Below are 27,706 nucleotides of genomic sequence, written 5' to 3' on the forward strand. Positions count from 1 at the left end.
TCAAATATCAGTGTATCATGCCAAGTTCTTCGTCACCCTTTCTTCAAAGTCTATTCATTTGCAAAGGAAGTGAAACAATGAGACAATATCACGTTGGCGTGTTAATGACTAGTGCCTTTGCATTGGATTGTAGTCAGTCCACTTTCTGTACCTGCTGTTAAACTTCACACACCTAGCAACACCCACTACACACTGTATTCTGTCACATGTGTGCCCTCTATGTTTTTATTAAAAGCCAAACACCTCTGGCTTTTAGGGCGTAAAACAATAAGGCCTTGAAGGCAAGGCAAGAAAGACATTACAAGAAGAACCTTGAGATGTTGCAACACCAACAAATATAATAATAAGATGCAGCAAAGAGTTAACGTCAAATGACAGAATTTCACAGATGCCATGTCAAGTAGGAACATATGAAAATGTATGAATAATCAGCTAATTCCACTCATCTCCAGGTAACATGGAAAGAATCACAGGCCTGATCCACCATCATGTGCCGCAGGCTCGTCTGATCGAGGCCATCGGCCAAGAGCTGACCTACCTGCTCCCGAACCGCGACTTCCAGCCCCGGGACTACGCCAGCCTCTTCAGGGAGCTGGAGGAAACCCTGGGGGACATCGGCCTCAGCAGCTTTGGCGTGTCGGACACATCGTTGGAGGAGGTGCACAAAGATAAATCAAAAATATTTACATTTACAAATGAACATTTTGCAAGAGTACAAATATATATATTTATTATCATTGCTGCAGCAATTTAAAAAGAAAACAATAGGAGTGAGGCAATCTGTCATACATCACTGCCTCACTTTCACCTTCACTGTTACTGCGCACTCTTTCATCAAGCTTTGTTAAGAAGAGCATCGTTTTTTCTTTTAGATCTTCCTAAAGGTCACTGCTGATGGGAATGCAACCAACAGGAAATGTTTACAAGGTAAAAAGAAAAGAATAATGGCGTCACAACACGTTGATTTGTTGTGTAATTGTATCTCTACAACCCCTGTGTTCTCCTCCTGTGAGTTACATCCTTTGTATTCCACTCTCTAACTCCCCCAGACAAGAAAACATTGCAGCAGATTTGTCGAACTAGTCTCTGTGGATTAAACAGAGTGGCTGTTGATATGGAGCCACGAAAAGGTGACAGTGGCTTGCAGCTTAGAGTTTAGAGCTTGGGACAGATGCTGCTGTTGTGACAAAACAATGGATTTCTGGAACTTACAGGGGGTTGACACGTTCAGAAAGATAAAAACTTCCTTTGTAGGATAAACATTTTTTTTTAATTCCTGACAGCACATTTTGGCAAGAGTGTTATTCTTGACAACAGTGTAGTGCAGAGAGCTTCAGCTTAAATGGATTATCTTAAACAAATGTTCTGGTCTGGAGCTGTCACTTGTGCACTAGTAACACGCAACAGATGCCTAATTATATGCACATAGGCAGGTAGAGCAATGCTTAAAATGCATATGCCGAACATGCTTGGCTCCCTGGCTGGCCTCTTCACACTTGCTGACTTTGTCTGTGAAAGTCAGGCTGTGCAACCTGACCCTAACTGTGTATTGCAGAGGCGGATGGAGCTTCGCACGCCAATGGCCAGGGCCCGTGTGATGTCTCAGACGGTAGCGCAGGCAGGGGGTCGGACCAGGTCAGAGGCCTGTGTCTGACCATCAAACAGTTCTTCGCTCTGCTGATAAAGAGGCTGCATCACACCACCCGCTCCTTCAAAGACTTCTTTGCCCAGGTATCCTATGTATAATCTATTACACCTGCATTTTATGTTTTAGGTTGAAGTGTTGATATGTTTTTCCATTTATTAGTTACGGCCTGAAATTTTGATTTTGACCGCAAAGTTGTCTTCAGTTGTCTGAAGTACTACTTTTTTCATTAAATCTAATTTTTAACCCTGGTCTCTATTTGTGGTAGATTGTGCTGCCAGCCAGTTTTGTTTTCCTGGCATTGACATTCACTCTGATCGTTCCACCTTTTGGAGAATATCCAAGTCTGACGCTCAGTCCCTGGATGTATGGACGACAGTACACCTTCTTCAGGTGAGCATAAAGGAGTTTCAGTGGGTTTAATAAAATAAGTACAATACTTTTAACAGAATTTAGCTAAAAAGTCTAAATGTATTTTTTTTGTAAGATTTATCTGATTTGGTTAATCTTGTATTTTCTTAATTCTGTCCACTGCAGTAATGAGCAACCTATGGATGCTCAGATGAGATACTTTGGTGAGGTGTTGCTGGACAAGCCTGGCTTTGGGACTCGCTGCATGGCGGATGAACCACTGGAGTAAGTAACCTCCACGGCTTCAGATGTATTTTATTTCCGTCAACCGTCCCCTGTGTGTTTTGTTTGACGACATGGCTCGCTTTCTCTGCCTGGCAGAGATTTCCCATGTAACAACATCACCACAGACTGGGAGATGACCTTGGTTAACCCTGCCCTGATAGAAATGCTGGCTGGTCCAGAGTGGAACTCCCTCACCCCGTCACCAGACTGTCAGTGCAGCACACCCAGGAAACTCACCATGCTGCCTGTGTGCCCCGAGGGAGCTGGAGGCCTGCCACCTCCACAGGTAGGCGTTTGGGTCACTGATACTAAACATGATCACAATATTTTAACCTGTAGATTCTTCCCATTCCCATGTATTCAGATAGATACAATCATAGGTCACCTGCTTCCCACGAGTATCTGATGATTGCTCATTTTGTGCACTAGAGGATCCAGTCAACAGGAGACGTTCTCCTGGACCTAACAGGCAGGAACATCTCTGACTACCTGGTGAAGACCTACCCCAGCCTCATCAGAACCAGGTATTTGTTCATGGGCACCAGTTGAAAAAACGTACTTTTAATAGATACTTCATAGATCTTAACATAAACCTTTTGTGTTTACGATACAATACAATGTTGAAATGAATTAGAGTGTAGTTCAATACAAGACACCTACATGTTATAAACAGTTTAGAAATTGTTAACAAAGTTTGACATTTTAGTAAAAGATACACATATAAATGAATGCTTTTAATTGAAATGTATTTCAACATGAGAAAGGATTATGATTCCATCTCTGTCCTTGATCTCTTTACAGCTTGAAGAGCAAATATTGGGTGAATGAACAAAGGTAATTTCAATTTGTACCAAAAGGCCAATTGTCCATGTAGGGATATACAGTACCTTACTTACCTGTACCTGTGTTTATGTAGTGGTGCAGTTCTCCCTCCAGTGGTTGTTATGATGTACTACAACCTTAAGTTTTAAGTTACACATACATGTACCTTGAGGCTGCTTTTCTCTGGGGTGTCCAGGTATGGAGGTATATCAGTCGGAGGGAAGCTTCCTGTTTTAGAGCTGCAGCCAAAGACCCTACAAGATGTGGCCGCGCAACTGGGACGACTGCTCAATGTTACTGGGGTATGGCTGTAAAAGTCAACATTATGTGTGGCTTATGTTTATGTGCACTTTTGTTTTTGTGTATGTTCACCACCTTCTTCTGTGGTTTCTGTTGTAATGGATTGTTGGTCATAGGGCAAACACTCTAAGCAAACACTGAAGGACATCGGGACGTTCCTCAGGTACATGGAGACTCCTAACAATGTCAAGGTATGTCCACCAAAACCTCATTGTATGACATAATATAATAGACTGTATACAGGTAGTGTAAGTAAGTAGGAAAAAGATTAAAATCTCCAGTAGTCAAATTCTATCAACTATTGTCTTTCCACAGGTGTGGTATAACAATAAGGGCTGGCACGCCATGGTATCTTTCATGAACGTAGCCAACAACGCCATCCTCCGTGCAAACCTGGCCAAAGGAGCGACCCTGGACGAATATGGAATCACCGCTATCAACCATCCCCTGAACCTCACCAAAGAGCAACTCTCTGAGATCACAGTGTGAGTGACCAGTAGCCACATAGTCCTCATCCAATTACAGCTCAAGGCCTGAAACTTCCCCTGGTGTTTAACAGGAAAACCCCTGAGGAGAAGGACCCTGGTGTGACACGTGTGCAGGAACAGTTTTATTGTATCCGAGTCAGTCTCTCATAAACATTGCTCACAGTGGTTAGTTCTGGAAAAGCATGATTTTTCAGTTATACTAGCTATGGAAACTCTGTCCTTCTTTGTCCTTTTCTCTGTAGCCTGACCACCTCAGTGGATGCAGTGGTGGCCATCTGCGTCATCTTCGCCATGTCCTTTGTCCCGGCCAGCTTTGTCCTCTATCTCATCCAGGAAAGGGTCACCCAAGCCAAACACCTGCAGTTTGTCAGCGGTGTCAGTCCACTGGTTTACTGGATGGCCAACTTCCTCTGGGACATGGTACAGTGACCCTTTTACCTGCACAGATGTGCACCAATGGTTTCTGTTAGCTGTATCAGTGGGATGTAATGAAAAGGTCTGTGACTCTGGTCTTCCTCCAGGTGAATTATTCCATCAGTGCAGCGATGGTGGTGGGAGTTTTCCTTTTTTTTGATAAGAAGTGCTTCACCTCACCAACCAACCTCCAGCCGCTTGTCGCCCTGCTTTTGCTTTATGGGTAAGAAAATGGGTAAAACTATGGAAAACTTAATAAGCAAAATTTCCATAAAGCTGCTGTATTTAGACTAATTGTAAGTGTTTTAAAGTTTTAAAGTGAGACTGCAAATAACGGCCAATAATCAATAATTTCACATTTGTATCCTGTAGCAAGTGGACATAAATGAACACTGAGTTCACCTCTGTTGGTTTCACTGGATCTGAACAAATACAAAAATATGAATTAAGACAAATAGGTAGACAGTCAGATGCCTTAATGCAACCTACTGTCAGTGGTCATTATTAAGGGTTGAGTTTACTCTCCAGCTCACACTTGCTGGATCCACCCGATTAATGACAACAGTCAAAATATCAGCATTGGAATATATCCTATAAATGTAGATAATTTTTCAGTATGTATGTAAACTCAGCTGTTTAATCAAGGTAGCAATTAGTATTTTGTTAGCCTATAAAGAAGAGGTTCAAAACACTAAATTCTAAATTAAATCTCCCCCTCTTATGTAAGGTGGATTTAATATGTTGATTAGCATTCAGAGCTCCCAACTTCATGTGTCTTATATTTTTATGTATATATTCATGTTCAACGTCTTGCATCAGATTGTGATTCATTGTGCTTTACTGATTCTTGCTCTGATCTCTCTCTTTCAGCTGGTCTGTGACACCCATGATGTACCCCATGTCCTACATGTTTAACGTACCGAGCACAGCCTATGTGTCTCTGTCATGTATCAACCTCTTCATTGGCATCAACAGCAGCGCCATCACTTTCATCCTGGACCTTTTTGAGGGAACCACTGTAAGACCAGGCCTCTTTTGTCTCTAAATGCCCATCTATCTATCTTTCTTCCATGTCATCCTCATTCATTCACGTCAGATTGTTTTATTTTTTTCTAGGCTCTGTACAAGTTAAATCAGCTGCTGAAGGCCGTGCTGCTCATCTTCCCCCATTATTGCCTGGGACGAGGTCTCATAGACATGGCTATGAACCAGGCCATTACAGATATCTACACTCGCTTTGGTAACAACACAGCACACAGACTCACATCCCCCACAGGCCAACAAGCAAACACTTGTAGCAATAGGAGCCACCAACTGTCAGCCACGAAAGCTGCTTTCGGGCATGCACTGAACTCCACAGATCCTCCATATTTTCTCCGGAGGACGTGCATATGTGAATGCAGATGTCGAGTGAGAGGTTCCGGATTATCTGCAGACTTTCTCTGCCTGTCCCTCAAGTATAAAGTCCATAGAAATTCAGGAGAATTCGATGTGAGAACACAGCAGGGGATCCCCCAGTGGATTCACTGCGAGCGAGAGGGGGGGGGCACTGACAGTTCTAACACGTGACAGATGCACAAAATCCTTAAAGGGTGAAAAATCTGTCACATCCTACCTATGCCTGCTGCACCGGGCTGCACCACTGTGGAGGATTTGATACTGTTGTAAATGTGTCTCTGCAGAGAACCTCCCCATTTGTTGTGCATTTGTGAAAAGCAAACTGCGGGTAAACTCTGCTTCCACTTCTCCGGACTTTACCCGCAGGTCATGTCTAAACATTACTTATGTCAGCACATAACACCTGACACATGACAAAATATGAAATATATGTTCTTTAGCATTTGTTCTATTTCTTTCTTAAGATTAGGGTTAGGGTTAGAAACAAACTTTTGATTGCTTTCTTCTTGAAAAAAGGGGAAAGCTCTTGAAAATGTAAATGTTTTCACAAGGTCACAGATGTGTTGTGTTTATATGTTTCCTCAGGTGAGGACTACAGTCCTGATCCATATCAATGGAACTTTATCGGGAAGAACCTGTTCTGCATGGCTGTTGAAGGATTTGTCTATTTCATCCTTAACATTCTCTTCCAGTATCGCTTCTTCCTAGATCACTGGTGAGTGGACTTGAATTAAGATTTCACTATTTGTACTTTATGTTCTGGTCTTTTAGTTATTTAGTTAGTTAAGCTTTATTTCAGATGTAGGTCCATGTCAGTATAAAAATAAAATAAATAAATTACAAATACAGTCCAAATATATAGAATACAATCATCACTTTCCAAGTACACAGGGTTTAAAAACACATACAGACTTTTTTTTCTCAGTATGTCAAGGATTCACAAGGGTGCTATTTTTATATAATATATTAATATATATATATATTAATAATACACAGAAAGTTAAAGTAATTAAAGTAATTGTTGATATAAAAGGTTGATTTGCTGATTGGTTTTCTATCAACAGGATATCAGATTGCCCAAAGCCTCAAATTCTGGACGAAGATGTAGATGTTGCTGAGGAGAGAGGGCGAGTCTGCCAGAACGGAAATACAAATGATATTTTACGAACAAGAGAACTGTCTAAGGTGAGACATTTTTCTTGGTCAAAATACGATCAATCACGTACAATTGACAAAATACTTAAACATCATTTTTTTCTCCTGATGTTTCTCCTGCCTTGTCAGACGTACACAGGGACCATCATCCCTGCAGTGGACCGAATCTGTGTTGGAGTCTCCCCTGGAGAGGTTTGTGAGGTGAAATCGATATGATTTACAGCATGGAGGGAGTCCTCCAGGTCACATTATATTCATTTTATCATGCTTGTTTTTCTGGCAGTGCTTTGGTCTCCTCGGAGTGAACGGAGCAGGCAAGACCACCACGTTTAAGATGCTGACAGGAGACATTGATGTTACCTCAGGAGAAGCCTCTGTTGCTGGTCACAGGTTAGTAAAACAATGTTATTAGGAATAAGAAGCAACACTGTGGACTTGAATATCAATACTAAGGCCAAGAATTTCCCTCTAAATCTCGTTTTAGATGAAAGCTTATGTCAAAGTAGGAATTCACTCAATCCAGATCATTAGCTTAATATCCAGTGTATGACAAACTGTAAGACAAAATAGATTTATTAAAAATTCATCTCAGAGCGAATTACTGTTGTTTTATGTTGTCCCGGCAGCATTTTAACCAACATCCTGGACGTTCACCAGAACATGGGATACTGCCCACAGTTTGACGCCATAGATGAGCTTCTGACGGGTCGAGAACATCTGCACCTTTACGCCCGCCTGCGTGGAGTCCCAGAGTCTGAGATCAGCAGGGTGAGTTATGATTAAAAATAACAATATTTTTACTATAGTAATATTCAGTAGCACATACTTTCACCTTCCTTTACTTATGTTTCATACTGAGGCAATTCTCCTCCTCGCGCTCAGGTTGCAGAGTGGGCCATCCACAAGCTGGGTCTCTCAGAGTGTGCAGGTCAAAGTGCTGGGACTTACAGCGGAGGTAACAGGAGGAAACTCTCCACAGCCATTGCCATGATCGGCTGCCCTGCTCTGGTGCTGCTGGTGAGGCCAACACAAGTAATATTCATGGGTTTGAGTTAGAAGTTTAGGACAAAGACCAGAGTTGCTGGACATTGACTATGCATTTTTATTTTGATGTGAGCAGACAAGACGTGTGTGTGGGTGTTTGTGTTAATGCATGTATTGTTACTCTTACTGGACATCAGGATGAGCCCACCACAGGTATGGACCCTCTTTCCAGACGCTTCCTCTGGAACTCCATTATGAGCGTTATTCAGGACAAACGAGCTGTGGTTCTCACCTCACACAGGTAAATTGTGTGTCTGTGCAAAGTAATGCACTTTTTCATTTTTCATGAAAACATTGCAGAGGCGATGATTCAACTATTGTCTCTGAACTTTTGAGGTCTAAAAAACACAGTGTCTCGTTGGAGTTCCATGCTATTTTTGTCCAAGTTGCTAGCAGTTCCACCAAATAACATAATATATATTATATAAAATTATATAATAATTTCTTTAACTCTTGAAATGTTTTTCTATAATATTTTAGATCCAATGAGAAAAAACTATCCAAATCTTACAGTTGATAAAAGAGGAGAGAAAAATTCAGATCTTCTTTTTTCTTCTTTTTTCTCTCTCATTATTATTCTCACATCTTCTCAGACATATTGTATCCAGTCATCCTGGATCACTGTGTTAACCTAGCTAACTGTATGCTAACTGTAAAGTATAAACTCGCTCCATCTTGAGCAGCTATGACGGTAAAATGCTGTCACACATTTATATCAAAAATTTGTTACAGGGGACATTTTAATGTACAATGAGTAGTTTTAGTATTTAGCTGAAAATACTACTACTATACTTAAATGTGAGCGTTATTTTCAATGCAGGACATTTTACTTGCAAAGGATTATTTTTACATTGATGTGATCTTGATAATTGATTATAATCATTTGATTTCATATTTGCAGCATGGAGGAATGTGAGGCGCTCTGTACCCGTTTGGCCATTATGGTCAATGGGTCTTTCAAGTGTTTGGGAACCATTCAGCATCTTAAATACAAGTGAGTCTTCTTACCTCAACATATATTGCTAATCAATATATGATATTTTTTCCTTCTACATTAAATATACTTGAATGCAATATATCAAATCAATATATCTGATAGTTGCTTTTACTTTAACGGGCATCGATTTTAACGTAGATTTGGCGATGGCTACGTTGTGACCATGAAGATCAGGGCAGCGGAACCCGGCCTCACCCCCGACCTGAATCCCGCTGAAGCTTTCATGGAGAGCACGTTCCCCGGCTGCATCCAGAGTGAGAAACACTACAACACGCTGCAGTACAAGATCCCCTCCTCCTCTCTGGCTCGCATCTTTCAGATGGTCCTGGCCAACAAAGACAAGCTGAACATAGAGGACTACACAGTATCACAGACCACTCTCGATCAGGTACACAGAGAAAAACACAACATAAAACACCATGAAATGGGAATTTCACACAGTTCTATTTTATTTGCATGGAGCCAATTACAAAGTGCATCTTGAGACCTTTCAATATTATAGTTACAGTATATTATAATTACAAAAACTATAAAATAATAGTGATACCTTTAATAATGGTATTAATAATAGCAGCAGCAATAATACCAGCACCAATTAATAACATCAATAATGTTCTTATAAAAACAAAAAAATCATCATCAGCTGTGAATCTTTTTCTAAATTATGTCTTTGATTTTTTTGTCTGCTTCAAACTGACATTTAATTTGTTTTAATGTTTTGACATCCCTCTAGGTGTTTGTAAATTTCGCCAAGAAACAGTCAGGAGAGGATGACACCATAGTGTTGCATCCAAAAGCTGCTGGTGCACAGCTATACGTCGACGCAACACCCATCAAGTCTTTAGGGAAGTGAACGTACCTCAACAAGCTCAACCCGGAGGAGTCGTTGGTTTTCATTTCACTGGAGTGTCGTCACAAAGTCCCGACACTGGCCTCATAGAGACAAGCACCAGGTGCATATAACCAGGTTGGACTAGTAAAGGTCATGGAGGGTAAAGTTGATGTTTCCCTCAAGGGAGGGACAAATAGGACAAATGTCAGGTTTGACTGAAGATTTGACATGTGACAAGAGTGCTCTGCCAGTACACAGGGTTAACGGGCTTTGAATCTGGAGAGTGTGGAGCATTTATGTGCCTGCTGCATGTTCCACTTCCTGCTCACCTTGTAGGCCTTCCAAACGTAACACAACATAGCACTAGATGTACAACGAGGACCATGGACCTTGACATGATTGTTTGTTCCAGATTTGGACGCAATTTGTAAAGAAAGTATAGGTCCTGTTTTACTTTTTGCTTCAGATGCCAAGCAAGATTAAATGGTTTTGCCTTCTATAGATGAGTGAAAGAAGCACTCAGAGAAGCATAGCATCCTTAGCACTTTATTTATGCAGCTTGGACTGAATGATGTTTGGCCATCTGCTAGTGTTGTATAGATAATCATTTCTACAAATTCCTCTTGCTGCTATGAAATTCATTTCGATACCATTTCATATTTTTGTGCTGCTAATGTCTTGTTTTATCTTTGCGCTTTATTACTCCATCAGTTACTGGTGTCATTAGACACAATGTCATGAAAGTTTTCAAAGGAAGCACCATGTCAAATAAAGTTGGATTTTTCCTTAAGATGTAAAGCTTTATTCAGACACAGTTACCTCACATTCACGTAGAAAACAGTTGAATTCAAAACCTGAGATTAGACAGAAAGAGCAAGAGAACCACAGTCGTTATCACTGTCTACCTGATAAAGGACACTACCATAGCATTTTCTCTGAAGAAAACTATTGTGCATATACAGTGGAGAAGCTCACTATGAGCACAATGAAATGTCATCAGCATTCCTCCTGAGAGCTCAAAAGTGAAGTTGCACTCTTAAATGGATGCCATGACATTTCAAATCTAATAGTTTTCTGCCACAGGCACTTTATTATGAGAGTTAATTTCAATTCTCTTACTTTACCTGATTACTTTAAGCATTCCAAAAAATCAAAAAAACAATTGTTATGTGTAACCATTGTGGATACATAACCGCAATGAGAGTATATCTAATCTACTTCTTTATTTCATACCAAGAAACTACAGCCCATTGTTGTAATTGAACAGGCAATTAAAATGTTGCCAGCTGCTTTTAAATGCTCCACTATATTGCTATGATACTGTTGCTCCCATTCCCACCCCTCTCACTTCATTCAGTAGTAAAAAAAAAAAAAATTGCAAAGTGCTGGACTTCGCAGCAGCATATTCATTGTAAGTGGCACACCTGTGGGGAGAGAATGTGCAGCTCTTATATGCTATGATGTTTCAGCCACTGTCAGAGGATCAGGGGGATAATGGCCATCCGGAGGCTGGGGTAGTCCTTGAACTCCCTGCTGTAGGCTTTGTGCTTCCATTTGGCCCAGATGGTCATCTGAATGAAGCCCAATAATGTGTAAAAAGCCACTGGAAGAACAGAGGAGAGAATAACATATACATGTATGTTAACAATATCAAAACTGCCAGAGGCTTGAAACAGTATTTCTCATCACTGTTTTTGGTCCTGCAAGTTTGTACAGTATGCACATGCTACACTGGTGCAGAGGTGTGAAGATAGGGCAGTGTACATACCTGGTAGACACTGCGTCATGATGGAAAAGCTCACCCATGCTCCAACCTGCAGCATGTTTCAGATATGCAGGCAGACAAAGAGATAAATACACAACCTTTGTGACATTCACTAAATCACTGTAAATACTTTGTATTACCTCATATGTGTAATTGGGACAGGATACAAAGAAAAATAGCCACGTGAAGGGGTTCTTATTTGGACTCGGGTACCTTCTGCTCCTGTGTCCTGAGAAATGTTTTTGGTTTTCACAACATTTAAATTGGATTTTATGTAGCATTTCTCATAATGCTGTAAATATAGACACCCTGATCATCCACGCTTCTATGAAGGATCAGTATAGTGTTAACATTGAATACTAAATGCATGGATTAGTGGTAACTACAGAATCAAGCTCAACTCACCATCTCCTCTGAGATTATTCAGAGTCACGTGAATGGAGAAGTTTCCCAGTTCACACATCTGGAGCAGAAATGTATGCATTTCACTCTTTACAGTCACCATGTGTCATATGCAGCATAATCACATGAATTCATAATTTCAAAATATACGCACCACAAATATGACAAGTGCATAGTTGACCTGCAGTTCACCGTATGCTGTAAAGATAGTTGGTTAGTCTGGAATTAATGTGCAGCAGAATGTAGAGAAACAAAATTGTGTATCTCTGCATGAGAGAACTTACATGGGGGTGTATACAGAGGGTGGTTGATGTGGTAGGCCAACCAAGCTGAGAAACCCCAGTAATAGGCACAATTCTGAGAGAAGGCACAAACAGTACAGAATGCAAACAATGAATATTTATAAATGAAACATATAGCCTATACAGTGGATATGAGCAGCTTGGGCTAAAATCGTTATCAGAGAGGGAGAAAACAAGGCCACACATTTTAAATTAGGGAAGCACAAGCGATGCTCTTTGCTTCAAGGGTATTCATGTCCTCACCCTGACTATTATCCTGAGGGGCATGGTCCCGTGAGAGAAGCGGTGGACAAAGATAGTCTCTATCAACCTCTTCATGTAGTGGAAGGTGTGACAGGCACAGGCTCGTCTGAGAGACAGAGGGAAGGAGAGGCTTCATCTCACAACTTTCACAGCAGATTTAAAAAAGGAGACTTAAACGATTACTGTTGGTCCAATGTGCAGCAACAAAAGGTCTGGGATGCAGGAAAGAAGATAGATAGATATAGATAGATAGATAGATAGATGGATAGATAGATAGATAGATAGATAGATAGATAGATATAGATAGATAGATAGATAGATATATATAGATAGATAGATAGATGGATAGATAGATAGATAGATAGATAGATAGAAAGTGCAGTAAATAACAGAACAAACCAACGATAAGCAGATAAATGCAAGACCAGAATATCAAGATTAATTACATAGATTAAGTATGTTATTAAATTATGATAATGAAAAAAGTACATTATAGTTTACATACAAATTTGGAGGATTCGATAATGCCGTTGTGGTTGCATCAATAGAGTGATGGTTGTAACCAACCCAACTCGTTATAGAAGCCTGTACACTGACATTAGATAACATGTTTCCTGATTTAATATTCCTGAGACTTTTGCTCCATAATAGAGGTAATTTGTTGTGGCACATTACGCCAGAAGGAAGAATTGGACTTCAATAAATACTCCAAAAGTTCAACTGGGATATTCTTGTAGACAATTAATCAATCCTCTCCCTGTAAATCTATTTATACAGCAAGCAATGTTGAGCCTCAGGGTTTGTTATAGCCATAATCTGTCATAATCTGCGCTGTAGTTCACTTTTGTCTCCCACTTACGTGACAACAGTGTGGGGACTGGAGGTGAAGGCATAACTGTGCGAGTAAATGTACGGTACTCGGAAATAGAAGAGGAGGTAGGTGAGAAGGGGCCCGATGTATTCTGCCAGAAACACCTGAGAACAAAAGAAGAGGAAAAGCGGAGAGTTCATTCTATCACTATATTACTGTATTTTATATGGAAATCTCTGATGTAAAAAGTGATACCCAAATTAAAGGGCAAATGATTTTTGTTATCCAGGGGCCATAAAGGGGCCACAATTTACAAAGAGGGGCCAATTATAAGTCCAACATCCACGCACAATTCCTGATTCAGGAATTCAGAAAAGAAGTAGACTAGAGGCAGAACAGGGGTACTTTAGGGGCCACTCAGATTTCAGCTAGGGCCGGTGCCCTCCATGGTTGACCCTAACCCTAACCCCTGGATCGGCCCCTGCCTGAAACTAATTGAGAATCCGACTCCAAAATCGTGTCAGGTAACATTAATTATATGTAAAAGCAAAACAGAACACTGATCATTGATTCTGTTGTGTTCCTCACCATTGTCCATCCTAACTGTGGACCCAGATCTCTGAAGTACATGGTGGCAGTGGTCCCAACAGGTAGATTCTGTAAGATTTCATCCTCCCTCAGTAATTTTCCTTCTGAAAATGTAAAACAAAATGTATGCAGATACATCCATCTGACATACTGCTGTAAAATAATGATCCTAATGGTTTCTATAGAATATCAAGCTTGTTGGCAGCTCTGCACAGTGGTTGAAACTGTTTCAGAATGTTTTTAATGAATTCCTGATCAGATTTTCAGCACACGTTCTCTGTACATGGCAGCGCTCATGGGGGCGCAGCCACAGATAATAGGCCGTACTAATTGGATGACATTTTTAGAGCATCCTAGGGGGAAACTGGCCCAGATAGCTTTTACCCAAAACTCTTCTCTGTGCTTTTCAGTAACAAGATAGACCTCGTTCAAAACAAAGCCTCATGACATTTTCTTTTTTTAGATGTTGCGATTGCCTGTTTTAATTTCAGATAAAATAAATGTAAATGCGATGCAAGTTAAATAGTTTCTCTTCTATGGTGGAAACAAAGACAGAACAGACAATGGTTTCCACAGTGATGCGGCTCTGTGAAGAGGTGCAGTGCGGTTTATGGCCCATTCACAGTGAAGGTCAATGTAAATGTTAAGGAAAGTGGGTTTCAATGTGATTTAATTACAAAATCCTCTATTAAATTTACCCATTGATTAGATCTGGGTTTGAAAGGATGTTGCATATATTTTTTAAACATGAGCGATACTCCAATTTGCTTCAATGTCAAATTATACCAGCAGCCTTGAGGGACATGGACTGACATGACACCTTCTGTGGAGTGGACTATTTATACACATATATCCAAAGCTATTGCTGCCTGTATGGAGGTTTATTCCCTCTTTATTCAAGAGCGTGTTTTTTCAGTTTGAGAGCAGAACACGTTGATTTTTACAAATAGTCCCTACTTGTACTTGGATTTGCTCTGCTTGTGCTCAAACTGTTGCTTAGACATATTTCCCGTGCTCCAGCTTCAGCCTTCAGTCGGCTCTCGGATTTCTCCTCTGTGATTGGATTCTTTCTTCTGCGATTGGACTTTATTTGTGCCACAATAAAGAATAGAATAGAATGCCAGCTGTGTAGTGTCAACGAGTGAAATTGTGCCACCCTCATTCTGGTCACTTTTGCTGTTGGTACTGTTCCCATAAAATACAGGGGAAAAAGAAACAGGGCGGCATTTATTTTGTTTTTATAGTTGCCAGCAACAGTATTCCCATGACATAAATAACTTGAGACCCTTGATTTTGCCACTCCATGTTGACCAGATATCTGCTGGACACCTGCTCCATGAAGGTGTCATCGTTTTGTCTTCGAGCGCAGCAACGGGAAGCCGGTTTAATAATAAAGCCGCAGAGGGCGGGAGTGCGTGAACCCGGTTAAAGTAACCGTCCGTATGGTACTCTCAAGGAAGTAAAGCTCACATACCAACAACAAAGACGGCAAAGGCAGAGCAGATCATAGCACAAGCAGGGTCTATGTCGTTTTTGAGTGAAAGCATTACAAAATCTGAAACGTAAAATCAATCAAGTCCTGCTCTCAAACTGAAAGGCCATGCCCTTGAATAAAGATCGAAAAACATAGAACCATTCCCACCATTCCCATCCCATTTGAATTCCTAAACAGCTTCATGTCTAAATTGACCTCACGTTCCCCATCTAATGATGATTCCAGCGAAATCACAACAAGCTCCTTCATTCAGAGCCAAAGAATAAACACACCATAGAACACAGGCCAAGTGTTTGAACCTCCTCTTCAGCCTTCACCTCATACTGAGGCTGTAACAGCATCACATTCTCACACAGGCTGCTCTCATAGGTCAAATCATCGACAGCTCAGAGACCAGTCAGCCCAAACCTCTGCACCTCTCTTTCATTTTGGATGGAAACATCCAAATTCTGTTTACAGTTTACTGGTACCCCCTCACAGTATTTGTGAGTAATGGTGTCCAGTTTTTGTTGGAGCCACCCTGATTTGTGCAGTAATGTTAATACATAAATCACTACATAATCAGAACATGGCTACTTACTAGGATCGAGCTTCAGAGCCTGCCTTGCTGGATACAAGTGAGGATCTGCGTAGAAAACACACAAACACACACACACCAGGTTTGTCTTGAGGCCCAATAATAATTGAACACAATGGAAAACCGGCCTGAGGCCTGGCATACATTCTGTAACTTTTCTGACCAAACACCTACTGATGGCAGAACCACTGCAGACTTCAGACTGAACATGAAAATGCTTCTATTAAAAGTGCACAGTGTACTGTCAGAGGATCCAATGAGGATTATCATGTATAGCTAAAAACACAGAAATGCCACGTTTAGTTTGTGGTAAATGTGTAATAAAAGATTCAACATAATAATAATACTAAAACTGGGCTTTATCTGAGCAAACAGATATCTAAACGAATGAGCTTAATATATAGCTTTAAGTGAATGAGAGTAATATTACACAAGATTTTTTCAAATGTCAAAATATAAAGGACACATTATAAAATAAAATAAAAATTACACAGGCTCACCAAACTCACATGATTTGTTAAAAAGGCTCTTGATGTCCCCTATTGTTGAGTGGGGCTCCACCTGAATACAGTAGAAACATGAAGAATGAAACCTTGATTTAATATCAGTGAAGCAGTTGATTGTGTGTGTTAAAACCAAATGAAATTCACTGTCATTACAATGAGTGTGTACTTCATGCTGTGCATCCAAACATTGTTTAAACCCATTAAACCTAATTTCAAATTCTAGATGGAAATATCAAAGGTACCATGTGCATATGTGATTGTGCAGCCAGAAAACATGGAACATGTTAAACATATACTTTTAAAACTTTATGTTCAGGGATTTTAAAGTACTGTCTCAGTCAAATTTCTTCACTGCTGTCATTGAGGCCTCAGCGTTGTTAGTGTACCTTATCTAAAAAACACAGCTGCTCTCTTGTCTTGGCATCCAGGACCTCCACCTGAAGAAACACAACATGTAACGTTTAGAAAGAATAAGATACACACACACACATACATTTTTCAAATGCTATAGAAATTGAGGATGTGGTAAATTAAGCCACAGAGAGCATCCATCCATCCATTCCTTAAGAGACTGGGCTATAAGACTGGAAGTACATTCAACTTCATCTGTATCTCAGAGTATCTTTTCTTGTAATAAAGTTTAAATGCCATCCAGCAAACCTTGATAAAGTCTCTAAATGTTGACATGATAACACATTCATATACTGATAAGGACACATACAGATAAAAAAAATTCTAATAAAGATAGCGTCCAAGTTTCACTCACGGCATATCTACACATTCGAGATTTGATGGAAAAGTTGTCGTTATAAAAAACACTAAATCATATCCCAACACCTTTGGGGAAAATACAGACAACTGACTAAGGAATATGTTCTTGCAGAAAACACTTCTCTGACAAAATCTTTTCAAAAAGATATGATTATTCAGTTCTCTACACTTTCCTATAGTGATTTCATACATAAGAATAAAACAATTAAAATCTGCAGATGTGATAAAGCACAGCTGACATTCTCTTTAGTTCTCTGTTGTCTCCAGTACAATAACCTCATTCTCAATCTGGAGAAAGAAACAGGAACCATGTTGTCCTGCAGACCTGCTTGCACACATCTTTTTCATCTTAATTAGTCCGTGTCAATAGTGATGTACAGCGTACGCATGGAGGATGGTGGGCGGAGGCCCACAATTTGCCCTGAAAGCCCTCCACACTGTGCTGCTCAGCAGAGCTGTCCCGGCTAAATTGGCTCCCTTACTGGACAGTGTAATAACCTGCTAATGGATAGCTAAAGATTTGCTGAGTGCACAGCTGAGAGAGAGAAAGAGAGAGAGAGAGAGCTATACACACATAACATCAGCTGTTTGCACTGCAGAAAATACACATTTGTCATTTAATTTGTGTCCAAACTCTGTTCTTTCGTGATTTGTGTTTGCAGCGCTTTCATTATCATTAGATCATCAACACTATCAAACAAATAATTAGCATTCTTTTAAAAAAAACAAAAAAAACAAATATCTTTCCCCCTGAAGTTAATATTATGGAATCCATCAATGTCCCAGTTCTAGATTTAAAATATGACAATTTCATCTTGTCAGTCTCTGCAGTGTGTGTTCATGCTTCCAGTGGAGGGCATCCAGGGAGATGCGGTTGTTTTGCTCTCCATCTGCTAACCTTTGCAGCTGCGTTCTCGGGGCACATGTTGTTTTAGCGAGGAGCATCAAGGGTGTCATTACGACTGTGTGCTGTAAAGCGCTGTGCACTCAGTTGTGCTGTGCCCTTGTAAATGTGATTATCAGGCGCCCCAGTCCTCTCGTGGGTATACGGAGCCCTGCTGACAACACAGGTCATACAGCGCATGTACAGAGCGTGCTTGTGAGGGCTTTGTGTCTGTGAAGGGAATAAAGTCTCTTTTTCAAACATACACTTATTTTTTGTATGCACGGTTTGTTTTTGTTATATAATTAAGAGGCGTGGCCACTCTTTAATGCGGTCACTGACAAGTGTAATGGCTGATCTTGAACCACAGACTCATTACTTCAAACTCTGAGCATTATACCATCGAAGCTGATTAGCTGCATATGACTGGCCACTGTTTACCATCGTCCCCTTTGCCTTCACACTCGCTCAAACTGGACAGAATTTCTCTTTCAATCAAGGAAAGTAATCAACTAAGCACTCAGCCGTCTCTCTGCACGCTGCCAATTGACAGCTGGCCCTAAATTTTCCACAAGCATCTGTTCCAGCACACTCTCAGAAAAAAAGATTGTACCCCAAGCGACTGTAGTGCTCACAAATGGTCTTAACCTTGGTTTCCATCAGTGTCACTTTCACTGGGCTATACAAGTGTGTTGCCTTAAAGATAAATAGATATGTTTCCAAGTATCTTAAGATTACAAACACTAGAATGGTGTGAATGGTATCTAACTCTCAGCAAGTATATGAAAAAGGTTATTTCCCAAAATGCAAATCTATTATTGTAAGGTTGATTGACAAAACGAATGGAAAAACCTCAACTACTTTTCAATATAAAAGACATATCTTTAGAAATAGGATGCAAGTTGCCCATGAGACCTTGGGCGTTCTCAGGAACCATAGATCTAACTATTTGGTGAATGTCATCTAATTGACACCGGACATATCCTGGTGTCCTGAGGGTCATTGTGACCATTTGTGCGATGAACAGGAACAAGCAGGAAGCAGAATCCACAAATCAGGCGCACATGCCAAAATTCACATCGTCACATCTCTCAGTGAGACACATAGCTACCATCCTGCTTCTCAATCCCCCTCGATAACATTTTCTGTGATTTTTGAACAGTTGTTGTGCTCAGAAGACGAGGAAAGGTGGAGCCAGAGAATGAAAAAGAGAAAGGCCTCTGATACAGATGCAGCTAAATGCTGCAAAATCTAGCAAAAATATTCACCAGATCAGTCAAAAACACTAAACTGACTAAACTGTTGTTTCTGTTCAGGTTCAGTTATTGTGTGTGTGAATCATTTTGATTCTCATTATCTTAATAAAGTGAAGGCTCATTAATCTGTGTGTTTGGCATGTGTATGTGCTGTCATAGGCAGTTTTCCAATAAGTTTTTTGAAGGTTCACCAACAGTCATTAAAAACTGTACTTTAAAAACTCAATTTTTGGATGGTTATGTTTAACCATCCTAAATTAAACTGTTGTTATACGTCAACAAAGTTAGCTTAAGAAGTTAATGGCCTGCTGGTTTGTGTGAACAGAACTGAATGATTGTTTCAGTCTGACCCTACATGCATCCCACAGGCCTGCTGCACTTAGAGAGAATTACCTCAGTGCTCAATGGGCCCTGAGAGACAAGACTGGATGCCTGAGACACATCATGAAAGGAGCTGCGGCTTAATTTTGTTTACCTGAAACCTTCTGTATCAGCCAGAAATAATTTTGTCTCTGTAACTCACCATTAGGCTGCAAAGCAGAAAGATCACTCCAACGTCAGACTGACACTTTCTAAAAGTTGAACTTACTTAAGCTCTTGAAGTATCCCTCCGTGTGTTTTGGTAGCTTGACAGATATTCACTTATAAACTTGTCCAAAAGTTCATCCTGCTTGTTGTAAATAAAAGATGCTCCAACTTTTACAATTAAGAGTTTTTGCAAAGAATACAGGTTTCTGAGGATGTTTCAAAGAGTCAAAATGATTGAATTTTTTTTTTTTTATTAATGTCAACTTATTGTTGATTTCCCTATCTCTGCTTGACCTTTACTAAATGTGTGTTAATGAGTGTGTTGCTCAAGTGGACCTTGTGAAACAAAGTATACGATGACATCAATCTATCAGAACTCAAAAGTGTCAGTTGACCTTTTCATTCTGTCGCCTAAATACAGTGGACTTACCTCAAAGAAGGTGGTCCGGCTCATGGCTGTGGGTGGCTTATTATTATTATTATATCCTCTGTGTGCACGATGACAAAAATGACGTTCAAAATCAGTGCAAGCAAACACAACACACACTCACAGACACATTCATTCCACCCAGCACATAGTTCCTCTCCTTTCCTGGACAATCCCTGCACTGACCCCTTAATCTTCCCTGCCTCCTTCTCTCTCTCTCTCTCTCTCTCTCTCTCTCTCTCTCTCTCTCTCTCTCTCTCTCTCTCTCCCTCCCTCCCTCAAACACACACACACACACACACACTACACGCACACACTTTCTCACTCTCTTGCTCTCTGTCTTCATCTGAGATAGTGCTGGGACACAGAATCTCCAGAGGCACTCCAGAAACCCTGCACATGCTCACCCTCCTGCTTCTCTTTTCCACCTTCCCTTCTATTTCCTTGCTTCTGTTTGCTGAGGTATCTTTGGTGGAGTCCACCTGAGACTGAAACATGTGAAGAACAGAAGAACACAGGAGAATATGGGGGATGATAAAATATACAAGATGACACAAAACTTGGAAACCCTCTGTGGAGAAAGTGGCCCGGCAAAGGAGCTCTAAGTAATAGGAGCAGCAGAGGACAAAAATAATACAAACCGAAAAATAAAGAAAAAGTGCTGAGACAACAAGTAGCCAACTGATATTCACCCCTGAAAAGTACAAAAATACTGATACCCATTTAACATGTAACAAAACACCTCTCTATGGGATGTGTTTCACCAAATGCCAGCAGGAAAGTTTATGACTCTGACCAACTCCGTCTTCAGCTGTGGTTCTTAGCCGTGTCAGCAGAAGATGAACCCACCAGGGCAGGGCTGAGCACCAAAATATCTTTCGGGACAAAGTGTACTTCACATGCATAAAGGTTAAACATACAGATTATTCAAGGGTGCCTGTTTTTTAAGGGACAATATGTAGTTACGAAAGAGGAAGGTAAAAAACTCTGTGTAAAGTGATTCTCTTAGAGATGAACCCGTCAACCTTATACCTTGTGTCCTTGCTTTAGTGCTTTGAACCAACTCCCTCGAGCACAACAATAGATTTCTAAGGCTCCTACTTCACGGTTTCCTTATCATCTAAAACTCACCTCATATACTTTCTAGTGATGTCCTCTGGATTGATTTTATTTCTGTGCCCATGAACTGTCTTGTTTTTTAAGCAGCTTTTACAGAATAATGATGATGTTTGAGGATAGCAGCTCATTATACTCTCTGCTTGATCCCATACTTAAGTTTTTAACTCGTACTGAATGACAGAAAAGGTGAGAACTATTGTCTACAGTTGAACATTTGATGGTTGTTCAACATGCAGTGATGGGATGTATTAAAGTACATTTACTTCATTTCTGTACTTAAAGGTTCTTGGAAGTATGTGGATCCATATGCAGAAATTTAACATATATTCATAGTGTTGTTTTCATTTGTGTATAATCACCTAACATAAAGAGTCAATGCGGTACCTCTTCCATGGAGTTGGCCAGGTTGCACCGCCATGTTTCTACAGTAGCCCAGAATAGATAAACCTAATAGGTATTTTTATGTTTTTATGTTAGCTGAAGGCCATTGTGTGTTCTTCTACGCACTACAAAAGGTAAAGGTGAGGTATTCATTTGGTGTCCATTTATTTCTTCTTTTACTTAAGTAAAATGTTTGAGTGTTTCCTCCACCACTGTCAATATGAACACAAAACATGGAGACCACTGTACATCTCCATAACACTTTTTCAATGTCAAGTTTCCATATCTGGATCCATACCACCAGATTACCACCAAAGTTGCTGTTGACATTCATTTGTTACAAAGACTTCTATGTATTAGATGAACCATGATCTTTCCTCTTGCGTCACCATCAAGCCAAAATCGTATTAAAAAATTGAAGATTTTATTAGACTTTCATTACTGCCATGTCACAGTCAGGCTCTCCAGAGGATGAACAGTGCCTCTTTTTAGACATCCCATGAGGAGGCATTAGAGGACTGCAAGAGATACACAGGTCTGACTCATGCACAGAAAATAAAGATGCAGAAGAGTGACAGTTGTATTTGTAATGGAGATAGGTAGGTGTTTTCTTTTAGTGTTTAATAAATTATTTTTTAATGAATCTTTTGCTAAATGTTTTATAGATCAGTCATGAGTCCTTTAGAAGAACAATGTCTTGGTGCCAGGTGTTCCCTTTATATTTGGTACTAATAGAATTATAGATGTTAGATATACATTCAAAACAGCTCATGGGTTTCACACTTTCTTCTCAGCTATTTGGGTCAGTTACAAAAGTTTGAAGTTCTAAATGTTATGTATAAAGCATAAGCAAATTCTTTCTCAACCATTAATGCTATAGTTAGAATGTATAACTGTAGTTCTAAATGGTGTCTTATTGTTGTTGAGTGAGGTGAGTCAGTCATAGAGCAACTGGGATCTAACGTTATCAATTATTCAGTCATCCTCCATGAGGGACCACACTGTCCTCTACTGGTCAGTGTGGCCAGCACCTTTGGGTGAAATTAGTGCTGATTATTGTCGACTGCTTTATATATGTTTCTATACTGTGCTGCATTTACTCCACAATGCCAAGCTCTTTGATTGTTTTCAAGACAAATACATCCTTTACACGGATTCAGCTCTGGGAGGAAGCATATTTTGCTTTTCCTTGTAAACTGGAAGAAAAACAATATCATTTTCAATGTGATGTTACACCATTACAAAAGAACCAGTCCGACAAAACTTAAGAAAAAGACTCAGGCTCAGGTTTATTTTGTTTGCTGTCTTCTAGAAACTCTTAAACTCCACTGCAACATTCTTTGAACAGCTCCAGTGGCTTTTCTTTAAGTGCTTTTCTGACTCCAGTGAACTTGGACACAGTGTTGGAGCAGGACCCAGGCTTTTTCTGGCCCAGCCCTGGATCACTGCGACCCGTAAGTACCCAAGACTGGGCCTTTTCATTTGTTTGGTCTATTTTTATTTCTTAACAAAGATCCTCTTGAGTTATGGTAAAAAAGGTTTGAGGAACTCAGCCACAATGTTGTTCGATTCAAGCAGTTCTTGGCATTTGCCTTCAATGATCAAAAGTCAGAGTCTGTTTCCTGCTGGTTATATAAAAGGCCAATCACTGACTTCTCCATCAGTCTGCATCACCATCTAATCTCTGAGGGTGCCAGCTCATCTTAGCTTGGGGGCTTTTATTTTCTTTTCTTGTATTTGCTGTTTGTTGCTGGAAACTGCAATGTGGTGTCGACATGTGGAGTTTAGATGAAAGGGGCTGGAAGCTGTAGCTGAATCCAATCGGCACACTGCAGGGTGAGGGCGTGTCCCAGTGGCTGAAGTCTCCTTCCACTTTGTAAAGATTGGTATTGATGTGGTGGAGACATTGTCGTGATGCTGGAGAAAAATGCACTGTGGGCGAGACACATGTGCAATGATGGTTATGACAGTGTGGGCACCCTAAAGTGCTTATCTTGACTATTTCAAAAATAATATAACAATGTTAAATTGGACTATATGTTTATTTTATTCCTTAATCTCTTAATTGAACTAAGAATGTATGTCACCAATTGACACATCGATAATTAACTGCTGTGCTCTGGATTTCGCAATGTGCACCTTTAAAAACCATGGCACAAGTGGCAGCTGGTAATTTGACCTATATGACGACGTAATACACAGCAAAGGCAGGCTGGAATAAAATTTACAAAATTCAGACCCTGCTCGTGCAAAAACCTGAGACCCCCCCCCCCAAAAAAAGAAAAGAAAACATCAAGGGGGCAATGTATACCCTGCAAATTCATCGTATATGCACTGTTAACTTTTGAATATTGTAATAATGACATTTGTTCAACTGACTAATGGAAGGTTTCAGGTATTTAACCTCTGGGTCTGTACCTGTGTTTAGAGTTGTTATGTTTAACAGGCAGGTTTTTTTCCTTGGTCCTTCTCTTCCGAATGTTCATATTATCCTCTGATAAATTGTAATTGTTCCGAGGAAACATTCATCAATAAAAACCAAAAGCTCATTCCTGCACTGAACTGCTGTCCACACATTCTATGACATAGAAGGGCTAGTCACCCTGCACCAGTTCTTCCACCTGGTGCCCCTTGTGGGCCTCTTGAAAGGTTATGGACAGGAATACAAACAATCCTGGCAGTTCTGCCTGATGTACAACAGTCTGCTTTGCATTAAAACTTACCATGAGAGTCTTACACTTTTGTACCAGACTTTTTATGATCTGCAGTGCACCTGCTAGAAATTTCAATCTATTAAGTAATATATATCAGGCTAATATGGTCTGCTGCACATTATTTGATTGGACTGTACACCAGTACAATTGTTGTGTCTCCAGTAGGGGGAGATAGTGACCTGGCAGCAGAATCTGTTACTGGACAGACAAGACAAGGGATCTCTTACATTCTTAAACTGCTTTTTTTCATGTTTGTCCATTTGATCTTTCACAGAGTCGGCTTTGTCTTCAGGTCTGTAGCTCATGAAGGAGACTAGTGAACTGATACTTAGCTGTCTGCTGCGGGTGGAGGTGAATTAGATCAGATTCGAATAATGTGAAGGAAGGTGCTGTTTTGCTGAAGGATAATTAATGACAGTGGCGGATCTAGGATTGTTCTAACCCTAACCCAGGAGCCACAATGTCCAACATCCATGCACAATTCCTGATTCAGTAAGGTGCACCTTTATGTCATTTCTATTTGGCTCTAACTTTGAGCAAAGCCACTCATTACTGAGTTACATTATGTGGTTCAAAAAAATCCTTAACAAATTGTTATATTTATGATTAGTAAGTGACTAGTTTATATATTTTATATATATATATATATATATATAAAAGAAAGAAAGACTACTGAAAGGAAAGGGGCACTTCAGCTGGGGTCAGAGCCCCCCTTCCCCCGCCCCTGGATCTACCCCTGATTTATGAATGAGTTTGGGACATATGAGTTGTTGTATCATATAATTAACAGTTTAGCATGAATTATGGCTTTGACTCCATTAACACATGGAAGACATTTTTGATCATAAATATAATCAAATGTAAATATAAATATTTTTGATTGGTTAATTTTGTCCCCTATTTGTTCCACAGGATAGTGTAATAAACCTACTTGGAATTTTCCTCTAATACTTCCTTATCAGTGAAGAACCAATAAATTGAGGGAAGAAAAGCACTAATGTACCTTCCAAGGTAAGAACAACCTTTCACTTAAATTTTGAGAAAATATCGCTAAAATGACCTTAATTAAAATCCATTAGCGGGGAGGAAAAGTATCTCCTTCTCAAGCATTCAATGTCAGATGGATTGATTTTTGCTCTAACTGCGGAATTGCTGTTAAACATGAGTGAAGTGATTTGACACTATCTAACTCAGACCAAATCAATTCAAAATTAGTCAATATGGGGTATAAAATAAAACCTGGTAAAATATGAACATGAATAATGTACCTGATCTAATAATGACACTGGAGGATGATACAGGCATTGCAGGGGTGGTTCCAGGGGTGGGGCCAGGGGGGCACCTGAAGTGTCCTGTCAGTAGTCTTTTTAAAAATAAACTAGTCACTTACCAACAATACAAACCATCAATATGATATGTTGTCATGAATTTTAATTTTCTAAGCTTTTCTTAAGTTTACAATGTGTATACAAATTTTCAAATATTTTCAATGATGTGTGGCTTTTCTCAAAGCTATAGAGCTAACAGTAAGCAATGAATGACTTAAATGTGCTTCTTACTGAATCAGGAATTGTGCATTAGTGTTGGACATAGAATTGGCCCCTCTGTGTAAATTGTGGCCCCTTTATGGCCCCTGATTTAGAAAAATACAAGATCCACCACTGGTATTTTGTAACTCTAGCCACTAATAGTATTTCTTCTGATAAAAATAACCCAACCCTCAATGCAACATTAAAATAAAAACGTGTTTACCGCGGCGTCGTTATTCATTCTATTTATTACCAAGTTTAAAAGTAACAAGTACACAAAGTAAAAAGTTTCACTCTGATGCACACGATCATCAGCTGCCCTCATCAATGAGTTTGCAGCATATAAGCAATTGAGACCATGACAGCGATGTCTGTGGCTAACAACACAGAGTTCTGCATCAGAACGTAGATGAAGGGAATGTTTTCGCCACATTAACTGCAGATCCGAGGCACTCATAAGGAGGGATGCCACTCCTGCTTTGTGTCGCCTCTCCGTCAGTGCTAAGGGGAGACGATATTAACCACTGCGGTAGAGATGCCGAGTAATCAGTCAACATATTACGAAATGTCACCACCACCTCACACATCATTGTTTTCATGAGTTTTACTTGTGTAATGCTATTGTCATTGTATAGACAGATGGTAAAGCAGTCAGTTGCAGTGGAAGCCATTAGGAAAGTTTTATTGCAGCCTCCAGACAGTGGAAACAACCACAAGCTCAACCCCCCATGATGAATCCTGTCCATCTTTGTCCTTTTCATCCATTACATTTTTTGTAGATCATGCAGCAGTTTTTGTGTTTTTGGCTTATGATGAATTAAACTTCTCTCCAATTTTATGGTCGATATTCTTCATAAAATAGAACTTAATTTGCTTTATTCCCATATGTACATATCTGTGTATTAATATTGCATCACGTGTCTAGATCGCACCAAATTTTACACTGCACTTTCCTGTACTAATAAGAATACACATGCCAAGTGTGAAGTCAGTTACTTGAACTGTTTGTGAAATATGCGTTTCACTTAGAGACAGACAGATATTTGTGGAATTAGTAGGTAGATTTCTCAAATAGTTACCAGACCATTTTATAGTTCTTGACTGAAAATCTAAGTCTTCTCTCCAGGATTCATAAATGATTTCTGGTAGTTCAGAAAGTAAAGTGTAACTGTAACTTACTTGTGTATACGGGTTCAGTTTGACACAAGCACCAATGAGAATTTATTTTGACTAATGTCTCTCAGGGTCTTTGGCCCCTCTCGTTTTCTGACGTCCCATGTTTTCAGTTCACGTCTCTGTATTTGTTGATTGGGTCATCGCTGACAGCCTCTGATCCTCGTTTTACCCCACGACCATGATTTTTAAATTTCGAAAGCAATTTCTCAGTTTATTGATTCCTACCTTGATGTGTCTTTAACGGAGTTCTGAACTTGGATAAAACGGTGCCTCGTGACCTCCAGAATGGCTACATGCAGGGCCGCAGTCAGGGTTTTAAAAAACTCCTGAGGAAACGAGTCAGTACCCAGGAGACTAAAATCTCGAGTGACAGCGAGTAATGTGACTGCATCAGTGCAAGCACTTCACATCAAACAGAAGCTACAATTTACACTCCTTCACACATTTATCCTTCAAATTCCCAAAAGTCCAAATTCAGAAAGGGTGCAGTAAAGATTTCTAC

At 40.0% G+C, this 27,706-nt stretch overlaps 2 protein-coding genes across 2 annotated transcripts in view; one reads left to right on the forward strand and one right to left on the reverse strand.

The window, feature by feature from the left end:
- Positions 1-10,902, forward strand: part of LOC117753843 (retinal-specific phospholipid-transporting ATPase ABCA4-like) — a 33,273-nt gene extending 22,371 nt beyond the window's left edge. The window contains exons 26-50 of the mRNA XM_034572280.1: positions 453-658; positions 873-927; positions 1,556-1,731; positions 1,914-2,038; positions 2,183-2,281; positions 2,378-2,567; positions 2,711-2,805; positions 3,083-3,115; positions 3,300-3,405; positions 3,520-3,594; positions 3,719-3,888; positions 4,134-4,311; positions 4,413-4,528; positions 5,176-5,323; positions 5,422-5,545; positions 6,289-6,418; positions 6,768-6,888; positions 6,988-7,050; positions 7,142-7,248; positions 7,485-7,626; positions 7,741-7,875; positions 8,040-8,143; positions 8,804-8,896; positions 9,038-9,287; positions 9,633-10,902. Coding sequence (XP_034428171.1) covers positions 453-658; positions 873-927; positions 1,556-1,731; positions 1,914-2,038; positions 2,183-2,281; positions 2,378-2,567; positions 2,711-2,805; positions 3,083-3,115; positions 3,300-3,405; positions 3,520-3,594; positions 3,719-3,888; positions 4,134-4,311; positions 4,413-4,528; positions 5,176-5,323; positions 5,422-5,545; positions 6,289-6,418; positions 6,768-6,888; positions 6,988-7,050; positions 7,142-7,248; positions 7,485-7,626; positions 7,741-7,875; positions 8,040-8,143; positions 8,804-8,896; positions 9,038-9,287; positions 9,633-9,752 — 3,161 coding nt within the window. The 3' untranslated portion in view covers positions 9,753-10,902. The remainder of the gene's footprint in view (positions 1-452; positions 659-872; positions 928-1,555; positions 1,732-1,913; positions 2,039-2,182; positions 2,282-2,377; positions 2,568-2,710; positions 2,806-3,082; positions 3,116-3,299; positions 3,406-3,519; positions 3,595-3,718; positions 3,889-4,133; positions 4,312-4,412; positions 4,529-5,175; positions 5,324-5,421; positions 5,546-6,288; positions 6,419-6,767; positions 6,889-6,987; positions 7,051-7,141; positions 7,249-7,484; positions 7,627-7,740; positions 7,876-8,039; positions 8,144-8,803; positions 8,897-9,037; positions 9,288-9,632) is intronic.
- A 121-nt stretch (positions 10,903-11,023) lies between these two features.
- Positions 11,024-20,676, reverse strand: LOC117753845 (very-long-chain enoyl-CoA reductase). Its single transcript, XM_034572285.1, has 15 exons — positions 20,410-20,676; positions 20,289-20,361; positions 16,807-16,857; positions 16,415-16,475; positions 15,918-15,962; positions 13,843-13,946; positions 13,303-13,418; positions 12,444-12,549; positions 12,183-12,255; positions 12,053-12,096; positions 11,902-11,959; positions 11,637-11,725; positions 11,500-11,545; positions 11,188-11,334; positions 11,024-11,104 (listed from the first exon to the last, which is right to left on the reverse strand). The coding sequence occupies exons 1-14, from the start codon at positions 20,415-20,417 to the stop codon at positions 11,207-11,209; spliced, it is 1,002 nt and encodes a 333-aa protein (XP_034428176.1). The 5' UTR covers positions 20,418-20,676; the 3' UTR covers positions 11,024-11,104; positions 11,188-11,206.
- Between the last annotated feature and the right edge of the window lie 7,030 nt (positions 20,677-27,706).

This window comes from Hippoglossus hippoglossus, chromosome 20 (assembly GCF_009819705.1).
Source record: "Hippoglossus hippoglossus isolate fHipHip1 chromosome 20, fHipHip1.pri, whole genome shotgun sequence".
In the NCBI taxonomy this organism is placed as follows: Eukaryota; Metazoa; Chordata; class Actinopteri; order Pleuronectiformes; family Pleuronectidae; genus Hippoglossus; species Hippoglossus hippoglossus.

Coding starts and splice junctions, on each gene's coding strand:
- LOC117753845 (XM_034572285.1), bottom strand. Junction 13,419..13,842: donor CACAGTTAGGATGGACAATG/GTGAGGAACACA, acceptor TTTTGTTCTCAG/GTGTTTCTGGCAGAATACAT. Junction 12,097..12,182: donor CCCTCTGTATACACCCCCAT/GTAAGTTCTCTC, acceptor CTATCTTTACAG/CATACGGTGAACTGCAGGTC.